The sequence below is a fragment of the Nelumbo nucifera genome, chromosome 5, assembly GCF_055504915.1.
Source record: "Nelumbo nucifera cultivar China Antique chromosome 5, China Antique-T2T, whole genome shotgun sequence".
NCBI classification, from domain to species: domain Eukaryota; kingdom Viridiplantae; phylum Streptophyta; class Magnoliopsida; order Proteales; family Nelumbonaceae; genus Nelumbo; species Nelumbo nucifera.
In genome coordinates this window covers 1,666,879-1,689,607 of record NC_142653.1, presented here as the reverse complement: position 1 = coordinate 1,689,607, position 22,729 = coordinate 1,666,879, and the positions used below count along the sequence as shown (strand labels likewise).

General features: G+C 39.2%; 1 protein-coding gene across 2 annotated transcripts; it reads right to left on the bottom strand.

Moving 5' to 3' along the window:
- Nucleotides 1-97: 97 nt before the first annotated feature.
- GAUT3 (galacturonosyltransferase 3) lies at nucleotides 98-17,565 on the bottom strand. Of its 2 annotated transcripts, XM_088887886.1 has the most exons (9): nucleotides 17,186-17,562; nucleotides 6,244-6,296; nucleotides 6,042-6,102; nucleotides 3,411-3,473; nucleotides 3,036-3,173; nucleotides 2,296-2,436; nucleotides 1,876-2,210; nucleotides 829-1,774; nucleotides 98-471 (listed from the first exon to the last, which is right to left on the bottom strand). In XM_088887886.1, exons 1-9 carry the CDS (start codon nucleotides 17,246-17,248, stop codon nucleotides 196-198), a joined length of 2,076 nt encoding a protein of 691 aa, XP_088744012.1. In that variant the 5' UTR covers nucleotides 17,249-17,562; the 3' UTR covers nucleotides 98-195. The 2 variants fall into 2 exon arrangements, with proteins under 2 accessions (XP_088744012.1, XP_088744013.1); XM_088887887.1 differs by lacking the exons at nucleotides 3,036-3,173; nucleotides 3,411-3,473 and having other exon boundaries at nucleotides 17,186-17,565.
- Between the last annotated feature and the right edge of the window lie 5,164 nt (nucleotides 17,566-22,729).

Genomic DNA, 22,729 nt, shown 5'->3' with positions numbered 1-22,729 from the left:
GACCTCTCCATCTTTGAGGCCACAACACAATTTCTCCGGATGCGTATCCCACGTTAGCAATGGCATTGATGCCATGAACAGAATGAAGGAAAGATAATTTAAAGTAATGAAAGACCCATTTATACTTTAGAATGTAACGAGGAAAAAAAAAGATGACAATGTAGAATTGAGAAATATACGTCAAACATATGCTGACTATTCATTAATGTTGCACCGTTGAAGATAAGGATTATCATACATAACGTATCTGGACCAATAGGACTTGTATTTGGTCACAGCCAGATCCAGCCATGGCTTGTAGTTCCCATTATAATGAACGACAGCTGCATTGTCTATCTCTGTTTGGTTAAGTGCAGGGTCATAGCCAAGTCCTAATACGTGCCAACTCCGATCCAGTGGATATGTCAGGTTGTAGAATGTTATCAGTCCTGGTGGCAGAGTTCCAAGCTTCCAGAGTGTACGGTCCTCATTCTACACAAGAGATTTCCTATATCAGTAGAACACCAAGGAAAGTATAAACCCAAGAAACAGATAAAGCAAAGCCCTGAGATTTTTCAGCAGTATTGGTACATGAAATGGCATATTTTCAGTTTTTTTCTTTTTTAATCAATAAATTTTTTAAGGTCTGGTTGATAATGGAAGGAAAAAAAGGGAAAAGCAGAGTTGAGCATTTACATTGCCCAAGAAAAATTCAGGACTCAAATAGGAAAATGCTGCTCCTTAAGTTCATCTAATGTTGTATTAAAAATATTAGATCAACATAGAGGGAAATGCATGCCAGTAAAAAGACTGTAGGTAGCTCAAATGGACACTTAAATAATTTCTTACCATGTCTTGCCAATGGTGGTATATCCCAGTAATATCTCGCTTCTTCCACTCCTTCAAGTCGAAGATGTTCATTCCAAATGCCCACCCACAAGCATTTGGATCAAAATTCTCAGATATTTTTGGGTTAGAGAAGTTGAGATACTTGTCAAACCGATGAAAGCTCTCTTTACAGGTCTCCACTGCACCATTAACCATTCCATGCAGGTCGACAGACCAAAGAGGTGTCAAATCCTTCTGAACTACAATATCATCATCCAAAAACAAAATCTTCTCCAGTTTTGGGTAAACTTCAGGAAGGTAAAACCTTAGATGGTTCAGCATAGACAGGTATTTAGGGTTCCTGTACTTGAGATTATCAGATCCATCAGAAAGGGAAGATGGATGATTTGCCTTGAAATAATATTCCTTGATTCGTGCAGATTCAAGTTGGCGAAGAACCGAACAGTAAGAAGAATTTAGCCACTTAAAATCATCAATGTTCTCAACTTGGATTGTAGCACCTGCAGGAGAGTTGACAAGGAACCACATCTTCATGGCTGCAAAGTTCAGTCTATCTGTGACTATATGGAAAACATGTTTCTCTGGTTCTTTTGCATGCAGAAAGGTAGAATTGACAACCACAGATGTGGCAAGCACATTATCAGAGAATATGGCATAATGGTATAGAGAAGGATTTTCCAGTTTTTCTATGTTAACAATTTCTTTATTTCTGTGATTCTGCATGAAATAGTCTGTTGTGAGCTGCAATGGGAGGCAATGCAATGGTTTAGGTACAATCTTTGCAGCTAGCTGGATCAAGAAGGCACTTTTCCTCTTCAGTGCATTGATACTCTCCTCAGTTGATTGAAGCATGGCCCTTAACTTCCTTGCTACTACAACACAATTGTATAACTGGTCCTTTGCCGTGGATAAGACATGACCCATATCTTTTGCTCGATCAAGTGCACTGAACATATGAGAGAGAGAGAGAGAGAGGGAGCATGAACACCAAGAAACTTCAAGTGTTAAATACTATGTGATAACCTTTACAAGGTCAAGTGGAGATACCTCGGATGTAACTCAGCATCAGAATTTGCTTCTCCAATAGCACGTTGATTGTCTTTGATGTGTTTCATCAAGGATTCATAGAGACCATGATCTTTCTTGGACAAAGCAATGCTTGCATATGCTTTTGCCATTATGATCTGGTCCCTCATAAGCTTCAAGGTGGAGTCAGAATTTGGACTTTCGTATTCTCTCCTCCATATACTGTACCTTCCCTTGACTGTAGTGTTGAGCTGTTTGGATTGTTCAATTGCTGCTGCTTGCATTTGCTTTTCAGACTCTTTGTTCTGGTGGATGAGTTCTGCAGTTCGAAGTTCCCTCCTTGTCTGTCGCAGTTTCTGCAAAACTAAAAAACATGACCACCCTGAATCCATTGTCCTAAATATATTTAGAATTTGTGATTAGAAGAATTTGACAGTTCACCTGTCGCTGGAGCTTTATTGGGTTCATTGTGATGGTTGGTTGATACTGCATACCTCCATCCTTGAATTGATGTTCATCAGTAGAAAGCTCACTTCTATCATCCATTCCACTCATCACATGTTGAAATGAATCTTCTCTTGCCTGAAGAAAGCAGTAAGATGGAAACAAATAGCAGTGTTATTAATACAGAAGGAAAAGGTAGTCAAATCAAAATTTTGGACATATATTCTGGACATTACAACCTATTATATTTTAATTGGCATGACCTATTTAATGTATACAAGGATGACATGACCATTCCAGAGAGTCCATAGAAAGGAGACCGGTGGATTTGTCAAGCATTCACTTCTGTACTGGAGCTTCCCAAAGTAACATTATTTTTCCAGAGTTCTCATTTTTCAATTCTAAGAAATGCCTACAACAAAAGGCTTATTTTGGACATTTGGAAACTGGCAAAAGCTTCCTGGTTGAAAGTTGCCCCATGAATAGCAGAATTCAACAAGTACATGTGAGGCACATTTATAACCCTAAAAACGCTGCCACACAGCAGGTCTCTTGTTTATTTATACTTCTCTAAATAACCTGACTAGCAAAACTTTTGCCAATACAGATGAAACTATAGTTAATAATAGGTTATAAGTTCTGTATCCATATGGCTTCCTGTATTCTTAAACTGATAGGAATTGACATGAATGAGCATTTTGTCTATATTCTCATGCTTGATGAGAGATGAGAAATACCTGCACAACATTAAAATCATTGTGCCTTTTATCAGTAGGGTTCTCCCACACCCAGGAAGCAGACAGGTATTTAGATCTGACAGAGTTGATTTGAATGTTGCCGGAAGCATCACTATATGTTGCAATTATTTCAATGTCCTGCACAAAGTTAAATGGATTAGTGTTCTATTATTTATTTATTTTTTGATAAATAACAAATACTTTTATTAAGAGATATTAATATAGAAAAATACAGAGGGGTAAAAACTCTTAACCCTCCCAAGGATTAGTGTTCTATTATTAATCTGGATTTAGCAAGGAAAATAAATTTAATTCGTTACCCCTCCATCATTACTAAATTTGAAAATAATGAAGAGAACAGATTTTATTGGATACCTCTTCATCTGGATTGTTGTCAACTTGACCAGCTGAAGCATATATTTTTTTGTAATCCTGTACCTGCTTAGCCAAATTAGATGAAGAGATTGAGATAAGTACACTAAATAAAAGATGTCGTCACATGAACAAGAGTGGTGATAATTCAATACTTTTCATATAAATACAATATTTGATACCATTTCAAACCCTGGTGATCATTTCTTTGATGCTAATAGTTACACACTTCATAAGGAAACACTGATCATCCAAGCCTTATCCCAAATATATGGAGTCAGCTTAGAAGCAATCACTGATAAATTCCAAATTTGACAGATGACAATAGCACTTCATTTACATTTTCTTTCCAGTAGGCACTCAAATTCCATCCACAGTTAATGGTTCTGTTTTGCCAAGCTCCATAATACGTGTATATTAATCCATAGGGGTGAGCATGGGTCAAGTCGGTTCGGTTCCAAGGTAGATCCTGGAACCTACCCTGTAGGGGTCTGTTCCAGGCTTTTGGAACCAGAACCCACCCTATCAAGACCAGTTCCAACATCAGTCCTGGCCTTGGTGGTTCTGAGGTCGGTTCCAGGGTCTACCTATGGAACCTGTTATTTACAACAACAGCAACAATAATAATGTTCAAACTTGATTTTCAATAATGAGAATATATAGTTCAAAGCTTATCTTTATGATTTAAATTTTGTGAATAGTACCTTTTACATTACTTATTATACACATTCAAATATTAAATTGAAGAAAAATTATCAATTCACTTAAGTGGCTCAATGGTTAAGTGAGGCCATGGTCTTTGTAACCATGAATACTTGGGTTCAAATCTTCACATCATCAAAGTATTTTGGGATTTATTTTTAAGGCAAATTCGGTTCCGAGGCTGGTTCCACCTAGGCCAACCAAGGCTGGTTCTTAGGGCCAGTTCAGGTAGGGTAAACCCCTAGACCCTGGAACCAACCTGGTTGGTTTGAGGTTGATTCCAGGTATCCTACCCATTTGCTCACCTTACAATTATTGCTAACCAGTTAAGACCTATGCTACCTGAATACAGCAAGGTTATGACGGGCTACATTATTGGATACAAAATTTACACTAACAATTGTAGAGGTATCTGGGTATCATAGGTTAAGACATGCTTCAATAATAATGGCCCAGTAACTTAAGGATATAGTTCTTGGGAATAGTGTTATCTTTCATCTCTTCTAAGAAATAGTTTAATTTTTATTTACCTATCTATATACTTGTTTATTTCTAATCTGCGAAATCTTTTCTTTTCCTTATTTCTTGCTTTCTTTACTTTCCCTCTGATCAGTTTCCAGATCAAGGAAATACATTAATTAATAAGCATAAAAGGATAAATGTATAAAAGAAAGTTTCCCAAATTGAGAGAGAGAGAGAGAGAGAGTAGATCTAGAAAGCCAGGATTCCACTCCAGTAGATAATCTGCTAGATCATTAGTTAATCCATCAAATCATTTTAACATGCAAATCAATACTATTGCACCATCACCTTATAATTGAGCTAGTAGGTGGGCTTTTCTTTTATTATTTTTTTACCGTAAATCCAAATATCTATGCATGTTTACTTGGCCATGCCTGTTTTAGAAACTCATAAAATTTGGCATTATTTTGGGGTGGTACTGATATTTTAAAATTTTAATTAACTTCCAAGATTTGATTATGGCAATGCCTTTATCTTTTATTCTAGGTTGTTGTTCATGTTTCCAAGACTAGGGTCACTTATACCAATTCTATTAAAATTGAACTAACCCAAACAAATGGCAGTTCAAGATCTTATAACTCATGCACCTGAACTGATCAATGGTGTCTACGTGATATCATAAATGAATCAATTCTAAAAAAATTGAGGGTACATATAGTATTTTAGAAGGTGCACCTGGGTTCACAAGCAAGGTTCATTGTTAGGTGCACTTTGCCGGACTTGTTGCTATGTTCTTTTTAATCAGTAAGAGTAGAGCTTTGTTATAGGGGAAAAAAAGGAACAGAAAGTCCAAAGTTCAAAGAACAACCACCACCCATGGAAAAAAAAAACCATGAAAAATTAGGGCAGGGCCCTTGGCTTCTCCCCACCTACAATTTAAATGTAGTATGTAATAGACTACAGCATTCTTTTTCTTTTTGATTGTTAATCATTGAATCTTTATTGGTATTGAAAAAAGAATGTATAGGCAATCAACAACTAAGGATCCATTGTTGAGCTAGCCTAAGCTACCCAGTCCCTAAAGAGTCAGTCAAACAACTAAAATGAGAAAGGTCCACAATAAACACACCAACTGATAAAAAAAGCATACCTACACATAGGCCCCACCACCACTCAAACACATCAATAGTAAGGCAAACACAACTAGAATGAGAAACATGCGCATTGTGCAATTACAGAACAACAATTCGTTTATTCAAATTTATAATTTTTTCCCTAACAAAAAGACTGTAGGTTTTGAGCTGTGGAGGAAGAATAAGAGGGGTACTGCAAAAAGCTTTTAGAATAGTCTGGAAACAGGAAAGTATTGCCCACTTCATGTCAGTAAACAATAGCCACTGGATACTAAAATGGCTAAATATAATGGAGACAGAATTTCACTTAGTGAATGTATAAAACAAAGCATGAAACCTTTCTGTTGCCGCATTGCTCACAATCATGCAGGGGCCAATATCCTTTGAGTTCCCTTTGACTGAAAGTGCATAGCCAGAAAAAAAAAAGAGTATATTACAAAGATTAGCAGGTTTAAATCTCTCCAAAAATATGTATATAAATCTGTGAAATATACTCTTTGAATATCTGCAATAATAGACATGTTTCTGAGTGGTCTTACGTTACTGGTGCATCTGATATATCTGCCCTAACTAGAGCCACAAGGAACAGCACCTACATGAATGAATGGAGAAATTTAAGAAGATATGTTGACAAGGAGAACTTGGAATTTCCACACCGCAGTGGGGAATGGCATCAAATAAATCATAGAAGGCAAATTTCTCAAGTGAAATATTAAAGAGATAATAAGGGACTAAATAATGATGTTATGAATCATGTAATATCCATAACATTAGCAAAATAAATGCATCTTATTTAACTCTACCACATCATAGGAGTTGAATCATGTTAGTGAAACCATAACTTGAGAAAGCAAGTCATTCACAGTAGGCCAAAAGTCACATCAACAGAAGTTTTATTTCTTATTAAAGATAATATTCATAAGTGTTCTTTTATTTCTTATTAAAGATAAATATTAATAAGTGTTTACCCTTCCTATCAAGGTTCAAAGTATCGACACGTATACGTGTCGTGCTGATGGCTTCCCGATACGCCCCTACAGGGGTTGTATCAGGTCAGACCATGGTTCAGAGGGTAGCTGGGACTTAAACCAATCCCTCTGAACTGGTTTTGAAAAAAAAAATAAATAAAACATAAAAAAAATCACCGACACAGGCCAATGCGCCCTATTGGTGTATCGGCCTGTGTCAATATTTATAACCTTGCTTCCTATATACACAAGTATTTATTTTCACATTTCTTCTTTGGGAATATAGCCTCTTCCTAACTTCTGTTTTAGGACATACATATCTATCTAATTTTAAAGAAAAAATGCAAAATAAGATAGAGACAGAAAAGGGTTGTGCCACATGGCCCCATTGCAAACTAAAAGTACCTCATGCCTAATAAGTTAAAACATTAAAAAATTAGGAAAATAAATTAAAGGTATATTACGTAAAAGTATGTTATGCATGTTAGAATAATGTTAAAATAACTTAGTTGCAGATGTTAGGGCCTGTTTGGCTAATTAAAGTGTTTTTTTATTTCGTTTTTTATTTCTGTTATGTCGGTTATTGTACTCATGGGCACAAGGGTCTTTTCCCTTGTTATTTCGGCGGCCCTATATATAGTAAAATAAAGACTGGTGCCGCCAGTACTATTACATTGCAAAACCTTCTTTCTTCTCTCCTCTCTTCTCTTTTCTTCTTCTCATTTCTTCTCTTCTCTTCTTCTTATTTCTGGCCGGCCAACACTGTCAAGATGGTATCAGAGCGGGAATACTGATTAAAGAGAGCAGATCGATCAACCCTACTGTCAAGAGCAGATCGATCAACCCAGAGAACAGATTGAACAGACTAGCAGAACCTGGGCGGAACAGAAATCTGATTCTGGACTACAAAATAGCTACAACTGGTACAGTTCTCCTGTTTTTCTCTTATTTACCCTCCTTGGTCATGTGCCGAGTAAAAACCCTATGAGTTTGGGGCGGCTGAATGCTGTCGAACCTGTGTAACCCCAATTTTCTTGGATCGTGTGATCCTATTCATGTGTTAAGACAACTGTAGGTCAAGGATGACCTGTCTTCTCAATGGTTTGAGTTGACTATAAGTAAGAAGGATCTCTCCTGCTGATTAGTGGCTGTTAGACATTCTGGAATTCTGGTAGGTGGGGACTGTTAAAACTATACAGGTCTGAAATCTGCCGAATATTACCTCTGTTTTGTTCGGAATTTGGTACAGTTTGTTCTTAACCTGGTTGTTAAACCCAAGTGTGTGGGTGTGACCTGAGTGGAGCATTGTTTTGTGGAGTAAGGAGGGGTCCTAAGTCCGGTGTTTGGAACTGATTAACTGCTTGACCATGTCGACTGAGAATTCTGCTACTTCAGAGATCTCAGGGAGTCACAATGGAGTGAGTGGGGGAGTGGATATGAGCTTTCCCATGGCTGTTATTCCTTTTGACGGTCTGAATTACCTTGAGTGGTCTAGGGGAATAAAACTCTACATCACTGCTAGGGGGAGAATAGGATACATCAATGGGAGAGTAAAGGAACCGAAGTATGGAAGTGCTGAGCATGATAGGTGGAACCAAGAGAACAGTATGGTGATGTCTTGGCTCTTGGTTTCAATGCTGCCACAAGTAAGGAAGACTTTTATGTGGGCTGAAACTGCTTGTGAGATATGGGAACAAGCGAAGTCCACCTATTCAGAGCAGAGACGCTATGCCAAGATATATCAACTACAAGCTGAATCTTCTACTTGCAAGCAGGGGGAGAGGAGTCTCTCGGTGTACTATTCTGATCTGACATCAATTTAGAAAGAACTTGATCACTATCAGAATGTGAATTGAAAGTGTGATGAAGATGCAAAGGCCTATAAGTCACTTGTATCACAGCAACGAGTGTTTGCCTTCCTCCTAGGGCTGAATCCGTCATATGAGTCCATCAGGGTACAGATCTTGGGTAGCAAAGACTTGCCATCAGTCCAAGAGGTGTATGCCTTGGTGCAGTCAGAAGAAAGTAGAAGAAGTGTGATGAATGGTGTAGAAGGGGAGTCAGTTGCTCTAGCTATCCAGGGAAATTCAGATACAAATGTTGGAGGTGGCTTTAAAAGGGGTGACACTCAGAAAAAATCAGATGATAAAAGCAAGCTTTGGTGCACTCATTGCCAGAAGACACGACACACGAAAGATACATGCTGGGATCTCCATGGAAAACCTAAATGGGCACAGGATTTGGGTAAGAAAGCGGCACCTGATCAGGGCAAGAAACCAGGCCAGCAGAATCAAAAAAGGTATAACTCAGCTAATATGGCGTCGACAGAGACATCCCAGTTCTGACCCTAAGGAAGATATTATCAACTCCTTCCGTGAACATTTGGAATTGTATGGTCGGACTCTCCGCCAGATGGATTCTGGGCCTACTCCTTCTACCTCATTTGCGTCTACATCAGGTAATGCCACAGCCTTCCATGTGTCATCTCATACTACTGATTCTCCTTGGATTATTAACTCCGGAGCCTCAAATCACATGACCGGTAAGTCAAATTTGTTTCAGACATATAACCTTCTCTCTGGGAGAGATAAGGTGAGACTGGCTGATGGTTCTTTCTCTACCATAGCTGGCCGAGGCACCATACCTCTCCCACTTGGCCTTACTCTTCCTAATGTACTGCACGTTCCGAAATTACCTATTAATTTGCTGCCCATTAGTAGTCTTACTCACTCTTTGAACTGCTCAGTCACTTTTTTTCTGTCTTCATGTGTGTTTCAGGATTTGACCTCGGGGAAGACGATTGGTAGAGGAAGCATGGTGGATGGTCTCTACGTGTTGGAGAATAATGCTGGTCTAGTGGCGACTGAGTCCACGAGTTCGTCAAGTGAGAGTCAGGCCTATTTATGGCATAGTCGTTTAGGTTACCTTTCTTTTGAGTCGTTAAAAGTTATGTTCCCAAAGTTGTTTGAGTCCTTGTCAGTGAGTCAGTTACAGTGTCAAATTTGTCAGTTGAGTAAGCATTGTAGAAGTTCTTTACCTTTACGAAATAAAAGATCTGAATTTCCATTTCATATTGTTTATTCTGATGTTTGGGGCCCTATTACTCTACCTACTGCGGCTGGCTATAAGTATTTTGTTACTTTGATTGATGATTATTCTCGATACACTTGGGTTTACCCTATGTGATCTCGAGATGAAGTGCCACAAATTGTGAAAGATTTTCAACGTATGGTGTTCACTCAGTTCCAAACGGAAATCCATATCTTCCAGTCGGACAATGCAAAGGAATATTTCCATAGTGATCTTATGAAGTTCTTTGCTTCGAGTGGGTCACTTCAGCGAAGCTCTTGTGCCAAGACACCCCAACAAAATGGTGTGGCTGAACGGAAAAACCGTCACCTTCTCGAAGTTGCTCGTGGCTTGCTGATTCATATGAATGTGCCAAAACAGTTCTGGATGGATGCAGTATTGTGTGCGACATATATCATCAATTGCATGCCCTCTCGGCTACTAGAGTATAAGGCCCCACATCAGCTCTTGTTCCCTACAGCCCCGCTGTCCACCATTCCGATGCGTGTTTTTGGGTGTCGTTGTTTTGTCCACAACCTGTCACCTACTTGTGGTAAACTTGACCCTCGAGCTATTCCTTGTGTTTTTCTTGGTTACCCTTCATCTCAAAAGGGGTATCGTTGCTATGATCCCATTGCTCGCAAGTACTATGTTTCCATTGATGTCTCATTCTTTGAGAGTCAACTGTTTTTCTCGGTTTCTCCTCAGGGGGAGAGTAGGGTTGAGGAGAAACAGGCGACGACTCAAATTCAACTACCTCCTTTACCCGATCCTCCTCCGTTCCGGGTTTTTCATCGTCGCCATAAGAGCCAGCAGAGTTCAAGAGCCGTGGAGCCGGACACTATGCAACCAACATCATCGGATTCACCCGAGGCAGATCCGTCTCATCAGCCAGGTACACTTGCTCCCATTGCTCCTTTAAATGTTGATTCCCCTGTCACCAATGATCTTAATATTCCTATTGCTAAGAGAAAGGGTGTTAGATCTTGTACCACTAATCATCCTATCTCCAATTTTGTGTCCTATGAGCATGTTTCACCTTCGTACCGTGCCTTTCTCTCTTCTGTGGATAGTGTCCCCGTTCCTAAGACCATGGTAGAAGCTTTGTCAAAACCTGAATGAACAGATGCAATGCAGGAAGAAATTGATGCCTTACACAAAAATGGTACTTGGGAGTTGGTAGATCTTCCTGAAGGGAAGGAACCAGTGGGGTGCAAGTGGGTGTTCACAGTAAAACACAAAGCTGATGGAACTGTTGAAAGGTACAAGGCTAGACTGGTAGCAAGAGACTTCACACAGGTATATGGAGTGGACTATGCAGAGACTTTTGCTCCAGTAGCCAAGATGAACTCTATCCGGATTCTCCTTTCCTTGGCATCAAATCTTGACTGGGATCTTCACCAATTGGACATCAAGAATGCCTTTTTGAATGGTGACTTGGAAGAGGAAGTGTACATGACCCAACCCCCAGGGTTCTGTGCCAAAGGCAGTGAACAAAAGGTGTGCAGGTTAAAAAAATCCCTATATGGGTTGAAACAATCACCTTGGGCTTGGTTTAGTAAGTTCCATTTAGCAGTCCAACAGATGGGATTCAAACAATGCCAGTCAGATCATACCCTGTTTGTGAAAAAAGGTGAAGGTAAAATTGCAGCTCTTATTGTGTATGTGGATGACATAGTGACCACAGGAGATTGGGAGGCTAAAATCCAGAGACTAAAAAAATTCTTAGCCACTAAATTTGAGGTGAAGGATCTAGGCCTCTTACGATACTTTCTTGGAATTGAAGTTGCCCGCTCTCACAAGGGCATCTTTATTTCCCAACAGAAGTATGTACTAGATCTACTAGAAGATACAGGCAAGTAGGGGGTAAAACCATTTGATTCACCTATTGAACCTAATCACCATCTGGGAGACAGTCAGGGAGAGTTTTTGAAAGATGTAAAGATGTTCCAGAGACTCGTGGGGAGACTTTTGTATTTGTCTATGACCAGGCCTGATATTGCCTATGCAGTGGGTGTCCTTAGTCAATTCATGCACAGCCCTAGGACAACTCACTTTGAGGCTGCAGAGAGGATCTTGAGATACCTCAAGAAGTTTCCTGGAGCTGGTTTGTTGTTCCAGAAACAGCCACTTAAAAGTGGAAGTATATACTGATGCAGATTGGGCAGGAGCAGTCAATGACCGAAAGTCTACCAGTGGGTATTGTGCCTTTGTAGGAGGAAACCTTGTCACATGGAGAAGCAAAAAACAAAGTGTGGTGGCTAGATCCAGTGCTGAAGCAGAGTATAGAGCGATGGCTCATGGGGTTGCGGAAATCATGTGGATAAGAAATCTGTTAGGTGAACTGGGTTTCGCGGTAAGCAATCCTATGTCACTCTACTGTGACAATAAAGCTGCCATCAATATTGCTGCTAATCCAGTTCTGCATGACAGGACGAAACACATTGAAGTGGACAAGCATTTTATCAGAGAGAAACTTGAAAGTGGAGAAGTGTGTACACCATATGTCAGCTCGGAAGAACAACTTGCAGATATCTTCACTAAAGGTCTCCATCATGTGTGGCACAAAGATTTGTGTGACAAGTTGGGCATGATTGACATCTATGCTCCAACTTGAGGGGGAGTGTTAGAATAATGTTAAAATAACTTAGTTGCAGATGTTAGGGCCTGTTTGGCTAATTAAAGTGTTTTTTTATTTATGTTATGTCGGTTATTGTACTCAGGGGCACAAGGGTCTTTTCCCTTGTTATTTCTGCCACCCTATATATAGTAAAATAAAGACTGGCGCCGCCAGTACTGTTACATTGCAAAACCTTCTTTCTTCTCTCCGCTCTTCTCTTCTCTTCTTCTTCTCTTTTCTTCTCTTCTCTTCCTCTTATTTCTAGCCGGCCAACACTGTCAAGAATGCCAAATAGCTCAACTTCATGAGTCTAACTATCTTACCAAAAAGGTATGTTACCGAAAAGGCGATAACCAATCAACCAGTATCATCCATTTGGTAGTCACTCAACTGGTATTCATTCAAATTCACATGGGTTTCTGATTGGTTAAATATTTTCAGGTATCATACCCTTCCAGTATCAAAGAAATTGCCAGATTTCTTATATCGAAACAAATTAGCATAGACCAAATTCATGGAACACATAATCTTATTTAAGGTCTATAATTACATCCTATAATAGCCAACGCCAACACCTTTAAAAGTTTGACAGGGCTATATAGTACCAAAATCATGTCATTTTGATCCTTAAAGACCCCTCCTATACCTGATCTCCCTGGATTGCCAATACTTCTTCAATCAAAGTTGAGTTTAATCTGATGTGTATTTGGTGGTGTCCGAAGAGTGGATAGGAAATTTTATTATTGTAGAATTTTCCACTATAAACCAATCTCTCAAAATACCATTAGTAGAATAAGAGTCAAAGGTGGGTAAGGTCTTCATCCAAAGCACCACCCTTACTAAGCGGTTTTTTATTATAGCCTCTTTTTTGTTACATTCTTTCTTAAGGATTCTTGCATTCTTCTTCTTCTTCTTCTTCTTTATCAGCAAGGGAAATTAATCTTATTAATAAGTGAGAAATCAAGTTACAAAATTACAATATATCACAAGGTATCAATCAAGCCCAAAAAAGAGACTACAATAACGCCCAAAACAACTGCTGCCTATAGACCCCTGCTTGGCTAATGAGTTGGTCATCCCATTTGCAGTCCTTCTGATCCAAGAAAAAGTGACATTGAGTTCTCTTGCCAGGCTTTCAACTTCCCTCAGGGCATGTCTATAAATTCAAAGAACATTACACCTTGTGGTAGTCCAAGAGATAACCAGTTTAGAGTCCCCTTCGATCTCCAAGTTTTGTAGGTTTGCTTGCTTAGCAAGTTTTAGACCTTGTAGCAGCACTAACAGCTCAGCCTTTAGTGAATCTTCTACCCCTAAAGGGCCTGAATACATTGCCATCACTTTACTTGAGGAGTCTCTAAACAGGCCACCAATACCTACCAGTCCCGGGTTTCCTGAAGGGCTTCCATTCCATCACCTTTTTTTTTTCTTTTACACTAGAAAAGTGTGCCACTTCATTCCACGCTCTTATCATGTCAGTCACTGAATAGCTTAGGAAGAGCTCTAATGTTTTTATCCACTGTTCAACTTTATAGTTTCCACAATTTCTTCCTTTGAACTGTGCTTCTCATTGAAGATCCTTCCGTTTCTTTCCTCCCAAACAGTCCACACCATTGCTGCCCTAACTGTTTTCCATGTCGCTCTTCCTCTTTTCTTTGTCTACCTTAGGAAATTTGGGCTGAAGAGACTCACTCACCCTGAGGAGTGATCCACATACACCCAAAGAGAGAGCAAGGATCTTCCTCCTAAACAGCCCATAAAATTACAGCTCTAACGCACTTCCATAGAATCTTCCCCTTCTCCCAGAAGGCTGAAGAAGGATGCTTCAAACAATAGACCCACATTTCTTGGTGGCACCTAACTGCAACAAAAGAGGGTAAACATGCCCCCAAATGCTAAAAGTGAAGGGACAGGAGATTAGTAAGTGAGAGAGAGTTTCACGACTTGCTCTACAGAGAAAACACATGTCAGGTCAAAGGCACCAATTGGGTCTTCTTTTTTGCAAGCCTTAATTTTAGGTGGTACCAGGCCTGTCCAAATGTAAGTTGGTAAGGCAAACTTCAATATTTTAACTTTTAAGACCCTGAAAAGTCTAGCTGGAATTCCATGACATAAACTGTTATATGCAGAAACATGGGAATCCTGAGCATTCATGGTGAATGAAGTAATATATGCCCTCATGCAGAATTTTCTAACTAGTTGAAACGTAGACCACACAACCATGCCAATGCATCTATGATCTAACATCTAACAAAAATATGCAGCTCTACCTGTATGTGGTAATTTGAAAATTCAGTCTCAATGCAAAGCATCTTACATCTGGTTTGGGCACGTTTCATCTGATTATTTCACATATACCTCAAGTTGATTCTATTGGATTGGATACTTAGGTGGGCAACTATTTTCTTCCAACAGAACAGAAAATAAAACAGAATTAGCAACTCTTTAGGGTCATTCCCACTGCATCACTAAGTAGCCTGTTGATACCATGATGCAGTCACCTAGAACAACTGGGCATTGAATAGGTCAACTAACAACTAGTCCGCCTAGTTGGGACAAAATTTTTTGAAGTTTTATGGGTCCCTTTTGAAATAGTATTATATGTGGATTCTATCATTATGTGTCTAATAATAAAAAAAAAGTATTATATATGTCTTTTATTGTTATTTACTCAAATGGCTTCAAGCATCACTGATCATATCACGGTTGGGTAAGGGTATATAAAATAGAAACAGAACCTAAAAGGAAAGAGAAATATTGGAGTATTTCTTTTAGGCTTTCTTCCAATCTACACTGTGCTGGTATAGAGTTGCCATAAACAAGGGGATTACATTCTATTTAACATAAAATTCATTAAAATAAGAGAATGCAAGACCTGGTGATAAGAAATCACCAAGGAGAGGAATTACAATAGAACAACAATCACCCCTGCCCTAAAAAGAACTCATTTACACCCCCCACTGCAGAAAAAGAAAAACTGCCCAAAGTTAAAACCACTAATGGAGTATTTTCCAATATCCCAAAAATAAGACAAACACACAAACACCCCAATCTTACATTATATCAAAAATAACAAATCCAATATCGCTGCTCAGTAATTTTTTTTGATCAGCAACACAGAAATGATTTCATTAAAAGAGAAATAGTTACAACAAGAGGTAGTAATGAAAGAGAAAAACAGCTTCAGAGAAGCTGACCCCCAATCCAAGAATAACAATTGAGCCCAATACAAGGAATTTCTTTGTACCCCTTGCTTAACTAAACCATCTATCAGACTGCTGGAAGTTCTCCTAACCCATTTAACTTGGATTGCCATGTCTTTTGACAGCCATTTAAATCGCCTGAGTTCATTACTTAGATACCATGATACCCCTTCCCCTTTCTTCAGCCATTTCACAACAGTTCTCGAATCACCCTCAACGACCAGTCTATCAATACCCAGATCTTTGGCCTTCTTAACCCCATATACTGCAGCCAATAGCTCTGATCTAACCACACCACCTTGTTCAGCTGGCCCTGAGTATAGGGCTATAATATTTCCTTCTTCATTCCTAATGATTCTGCCTATGCCTGAGGGACCTGGATTGCCCACACAACTTCCATCAACATTCAGTTTCTTCCAGCCACAATTTGGAGGTAACTACTCTTCAACTATTTTATGTTTTCTGGATGATGAGGCAACAATTACACCCCAAGACCTGAAGAAGTTCTCAACTTTAAAATCTAAGCAAAGTTTCGGACTTTAGCCCAGTGTGCCACTCTTAGAGTTATGACTTCAACCAGAGCTTCCTTCTTTCTTTATCTTCAAAAATTCTTGTGTTCCTTTCCTCCCAAACTGTCCAAAGCACCGATGCTCTAGTACATTTCTCCAAAATCCTGCCCCTCCTTTTTGCTGCTCAGTAATTTTGCTTGTCCAACCTTCCCTTTTATGTTTGCAAATCAGAGAAACATGCTACATGTTCTATAGCACATCTAATATATAAGATCACATCATTATATAAAATTCATACATTGCAACTAGTCATCAGCTCACTGCATTGACAACATGCTCTGCAGATACCTTTAAAATTCAGCTAACAATGATAAAAAAGCCTTATCCAACAGATGCAAACTACAAAATCTTCCTCTGTTCAAACGTGTATTCATCTCATGATCTAAAAAAGGACAATGATCCAATAGGATTGTGACTTAATATAGATGTAAATTCACTCTAGGCTAGAGATTTTAATTTACTCTAATTCAAAAATGTGGTTCAAGTGCTTAAGATTGCCTCAAGCAAACTCGATTGGACCTTGAGCTGAGTAAACTAGTAGACTAAATGGATCTAAGCGTAATTACATATTATTCCAGCAGCTTCTTCCAAATACAGAGTTAACTCAAAATACTAGCTGGCACGTGTGGAAATTCATAAACAGGGGATGGGGTGCAACCCGAAGGAACTTAAGAAATCAATTCCAAAATGCAGTTTATCGAAGTAATAAAAGAAAAACACACGTTACTTTAATTCCTAATCAGGTTAATTAATAAAGATGTAGAGAAGAAAGAAAACCCTAAAAATAACAACCTTTCCTGCAAAGAAATTATCATAATAATCGAAAGATTATCAACAATTAAGCTAGTAGCCATAGCCCTAGATGACCGAAGAAATGACAGAAATAGCTGGAATATCAGCAAAATACATTCCAGACCTCATAAATTATAAACAATAAGACAAAAAAGAGAAAAATACAGATATTATTGAAGTGAAATCCATAATATAATCACATTCTTCGTGAGAATATCAAAACGAAATCAATGAAACTAATAAACGACAGATCGATTTCTTGCCTGCAATACAGAGACGAGTAGCATGGCAGACAATCTTGAAGTGCCTCCTGAACGAGATGCCATGGAGAGAGTAATTAAATCATCTTATTTCATTTTTTCAGCGGGAACCGACACATGCCGATCTATTTATATGATTATATTTGGCGTTTACCGTGCGTTGTCCTGCCGGAAGTGATAATCACTCGTCGGAGGATGCTAAAATACCCGGCGCTAGCGACCTTCACTTAAATTCAGAGAAAGGTGAGACCCGATTACCCGGAAATCAATGGAATGTCAATTATGTCATGAATGATGAACCTGGGTGGCGGGTAGCACAGTGAAACCGGATTCAGACAGTGCAAGGCAAGGCCCGTTCGAATAGCCCTGACAGCCTTGTATTGGGAACGTCTCCCTCTGTTTCAGCCACATTTGCCACCGGAGTAATAGAACAATTATTAGGGATGCCAATTTCCCCGTAAAACCGGGACCCCGCCCCGCCCCGAATGGGGTGGGTTTGCCCCGATCCTAAACAAGGACGGGGCGGGGACGGGGAAATATAATTTTTCCCCGAGTATGGGGCAGGGACCGATTTTGTATATAATTCTTTGAATTTGCCCTGAACCGGAAGGTAGATTAGTAAAATTTCTCTAGGTTTAATATCGATATACAAAATATCTCTAAGTTTTATTTAAATTTTTACAATTCTAGGATCCCATAATTTTATTTTTGAATTACTCCTAAAGTATTATAATTCAGTTCTAAAATACCCCCAAATTCCTATATTCTATGTATAAATTGTCCATAAAATAGACAATTTTTAAGTAATTGCCTTGGAGCGGGGAAAAATTGGGGATTCTCCGTCCTCGATGGGGAATGGATGCCCCGCCCTGAACCCACCCTGCCACTAGGGACAGGGTGGGTACGGGGCAAGGTATCATGACTTTGGGGCGGGAACGGGGAGGGGGTGCCCCGCCCCAAACCGTCCCGTTGCCATTCCTACAAATTATCTTATATCTTATATATATATATATAAGATTCTTTATTGAAAATTCTTAAATTACAAGAAACAAATTACAATATATATAAGATTCTTTATATATCCTATTTGTCACTGGTTTTTGGGTCGATGATTCGACCGTCTGGTTCGAATGGACGATATGTTTTGATAATAAAAATTATAGGCAAAAAATTACGAGACCTTTTTGGCCACCGTTTTTTGAGTCAATGGTTCGATCATCTGATTCGAATGGACGACCCATTCTAACAACAAAAATTACAAGCAAAAAATTGAGTGTGTGAGGTCCATTAAGTATTATCATACGTGTTATGTCATTCGAGCGTGTGTCTCATACGACTTGAAAATGGAATTGTCCTAGCCACTGGTTTTTGGGTTGATGATTCGATCGCCCGATTCGAACAGACGGCTTGTTCTGACAACAAAAATAAAAAAAAATAAAAAATGGCAAAAAATCATTGAACGAGTCAACGAGTCAGTGGTTTGACCACTCGGGTCAATGGCTCGTTGACCGATTCAACGGTTTTTGGCCAAGGAATGGGATTGGGGTAAAACGGAACTGGTTGCCTGGACGATTCCCACTTACAAAAATAAAAAAACGGTGGTTTGACCGTCTAGTTTGAACGGACGACCCATTCTGACAACAAAAATTACAGGCAAAAAATTGATTGTGTGAGGTCCATTAAGCAGTATCATACATGTTATGTCATTCAAGCGTGTGACTCATACGACCCAAAAACGGAACCGTTTTGGCCACTGGTTTTCGGGTCGACGGTTCGACCATATGGTTCGAACGGACAGTTTGTTCTGACAACAAAAATTTTAAAAAATAAAAAAACAGCCAAAAACATTGAACGGGTCAATGGGTCGACGGTTCGACCACCCGGGTCGATGGGTCATTGACCGATTCAATGGTTTTTGGCCAGGGACTGGGATTGGGATAAAACGGAACCGATTGCCTGGACAGTTCCCAATTAAAAAACTAAAAAAACAGCCAAAAACCATTGAACGAGTCAACAGGTCGACGATGTGACCGCCCGGGTTAATGGGCCATTGACCGATTCAACGGTTTTTGGCCAATGAGCGGGATTGGGGTAAAATGGAATCAGTTGCCTGGATGATTCCCGGGCCAAAAAGTCCATCCATCTTGGTCAATGGCGGTTCGAAAACCATGATTTTTTATGCTTTTGGATTTTCACTATTCAAAGGTTTCTTCTACTATGGGCTTTATTCGAGCGTGTGCGGTGTCCTCATTTTTTGTTCATTTTCTACTTTTGTTTTTTTTGTATGTTTGGTCTTCTTCTCCAAGATCCTCCAAAGCGGTCTAGGGTTTACCACCATTTTATTTTTTCCATTTTTTTTTCTTTGGGTTTTCTTGTGCAATGTTTTTTTTTCCTTATAAGGCGATCTGCTTCGTCTCTTTCTTTGATTGCATGTATGTTTAGCTCCGTCTCAAAGCAGAACTTTGGATTCAATTTTCTTATTTTTCCTTCGTTTTCTAGTTTGGTAGATTTACTGCCAATTTTTATTTATGTGTTTAAGGTCACTTTGGATTTATCTTTCAATGTTTTGGGATCCCTTGTAATGTCCACCCTTCCCATGACTACGACTACAAGGTTATTTCATCTAATTATTGACATCTAAAAAAAATGATCTGAAAATGAAACCGTTTTGGCCACCGATTTTCTAAGTCAACGGTTCGATCGTTCGGTTTGAACGGATGACCCGTTCTAACAACAAAAATTAAAAATAAAAAAATAAAATGGCCAAAACCATTGAGAAGGTTGATGGTTCGACTGCCCAAATCAACAGGTCGTTGACTAATTCAATGATTTTTGGCCAAGGACCAGGTTTGGGGTAAAATAGAACCGATTGCCTGGGTGGTTCTCGGGCCGGACGAATCTACCGTCCGTGTCAACTGGGAGTTCTCAATGTGAAATAAAGGACAACTATGAAGTATAACTCAGAATTATCACTCTATGATCATGCTCTTTTATATGACATGCTTTGCTGAAACAATATTTAGAAAACGAATACATGATAATTTCTTTTAAGTATTTATATGAGTTTCAAGACTTGAGTGAAGGGATGAGAGATCCATCAAATGGATGGCCGAATCCTGCAGGAAGGTTGGACGAAATTTTAAAAATTTCTCTCTCTCCCACGTGGGAATCACATTCCCTATTTTGGAAAACTGCATTTTCAAGGATCAATCTTGAACCTAAACTAGACCAGATCTGAAACCAATAGGGAGTGGAGGGTTATACCTGATACGAAGTAACAATAACCTCCAATGAAGGTGTTCACGCCCAAGGAAAGATCCAAAGACTGCTTCCATCGAAGATGACACGGTGTAGGATGAAGCAGAATCAACATGATGACTCTTCAACAAGAACTTGATTTTTCAGCAAGAATCTGATGGAGGGCTAGTGAGCACAACTTCTGATTACCTTTTATGCCGAAAGGTAATATCAAGAACACTTCTTGATCGCTCCCACAGGTGGAGATCAAACTGGTATGGCGGCAAGAGCAGAAAACAGGAGCAGTCGAACTGCAGGTTCTTTTCTCTTTTTAATCTCTGAACTGAGAATTGTATCTTGAAGGTTCTCCCTGCTTCTCTTATAGACTTTAAAGAAAGCATCTCCTAATCCCATTAAGAGTTTTCTAATCCAAATCTTGTATTTGGATCTGGACTCTCTTTAAGAGATAAGGATAATCCCTTATCTTATCTGCAGATAAAGATAAACCCTTCTAATCTAATTAGGAGTTTCCTGATCCAAATCTTTATTTGGATCTGGACTCTCTGAGTGGATAGGGACAATCCCTTATCCTATCTGTTGATCTAAATCCCATAACCACCCCTTTTAATTAATCTCATTAAGCCAGTTCGAATTGGGCTTTAGGCCCATTAAGTCCATCTGCTCACTTACCCTCCAAACTACTACCCAATTGGATATCCTTGTATGGCGTGGGACCCAAACATTGATCTACACATCAACCACATGGGTTCAACCCAACCTCTGTTACAAGGGTTGGCCGAATTCATTGTAGGAGACAGTGAACCCCTGAGTCCATCACCATGGGCTCTTAATGGGCCCAACATTTATACTAAATGGTCTTTGAGTCAAGCCACCTTATAAAAACCCAAGGACTGTGGGCAGATGCAAGATTAGCCTATCAACTATTACCCTCAATGGTCTTACACTTAACCTCTCGGCCCTTAATGATCAAACATTGCCCGACAAGAGAAGACCTCTCCCTCGACTGTAAGGTACAGTGCTGCACTCTCTACTCACATGGATCCCGGGAATTAAAACCTTTTGCAAACATTTTGAAACCATAATATATATATATATAAATATATTTTGCAAAACAAATTTCAATGGTTGAAATCGACTACCGACAATTTTGGTTTCCATCAGAGAGAGTACATCTCCGATCATTCACTTTGTCCGACAAAGGGGCTGATCTTGTCACTATGATCACCCACTCAGATGAATTCTCGGACTGTCCCAACATACCAAAGTTTTGACCCCCTCTAAGGATCTCATTGATTGACATATCAAAGACAACCCAATCTGACACATAGTGCAGTATCATAAAAGAGTCTAGGGGTCAGGTGTAACATTACAGTTTTGCCCATCTATTTCCAAGGTGTAGGGCAATACTAGAATTCTGGTCCGGTTTAGGGTTTCAAGAAAACCCACACTACATGTACCTCAGGTCTTACCCTGGTAGTTGAGACAAGCCACCCTAACCAACTTGGCGGCACATCAGTATCAGCTTTGGCAAGATAAATCTTCCCAGATCTATCCAATGGCTGTGAAGATTCTAAACTAACACGAGTCTCATATGTGTCCAGTTTAAGGGTATTATACAGAAACACACCATAATAGCATGAATCAAATATGTACTTTATTAATTTACATTAAATGTCATAATGTACATCATTCTGATTGGAGCTAAGGGCATACACTATCTAACATTGATTACTTATAATTGCAATTTCTTATTTTGTCTTTTTTAATGTAGCAAATAGGAATGTTATAACTCCAATCTAACCTCTAGGGTCCCTCTGTTAGTTATTTTTTGAGTCGGGTGAGAAATTGGATTTGTTCCAAATGTGCCTCACATCACATCACAGCCATGTCCGGATATGCTCCAAACAAGTGCTCCTCACAACGTGTTCCACTTGCACATCTGAAACATGTCCCGTAATTTTTTATTGTTATTTATTAGAAGACCGAAGATGTTCCCAAATAAATGGTGGGATGGGGCTGTGAAGTTGGAGCATGTTGCCATATCCAGAGCGCTCCTCACTCCGACTACACAACATATTTTAACTGTACATTGAAAACATCCTATATTTGTATTTATTATTCTACACAGATGAATGTGGCTGCGAAGTTGATGTGGGGTGTGCTGTTTATCTCAATTTTCTGATGCAAAATTGGATTCAATAAATGCAAAGCCTGTTTGAACATCCATTATAACCTTGCATTGCAAATATCTCCTGATGAAATAAAGCATAGAAGTAGATGTTCCCAATG

Coding starts and splice junctions, on each gene's coding strand:
- GAUT3 (XM_088887886.1), bottom strand. CDS start 17,248: ATGGCATCTCGTTCAGGAGGCACTTCAAGATTGTCTGCCATGCTACTC. Junction 2,437..3,035: donor ATGATTTTAATGTTGTGCAG/GTATTTCTCATC, acceptor TGCTTTCTTCAG/GCAAGAGAAGATTCATTTCA. Junction 1,775..1,875: donor GATGCTGAGTTACATCCGAG/GTATCTCCACTT, acceptor TCATATGTTCAG/TGCACTTGATCGAGCAAAAG.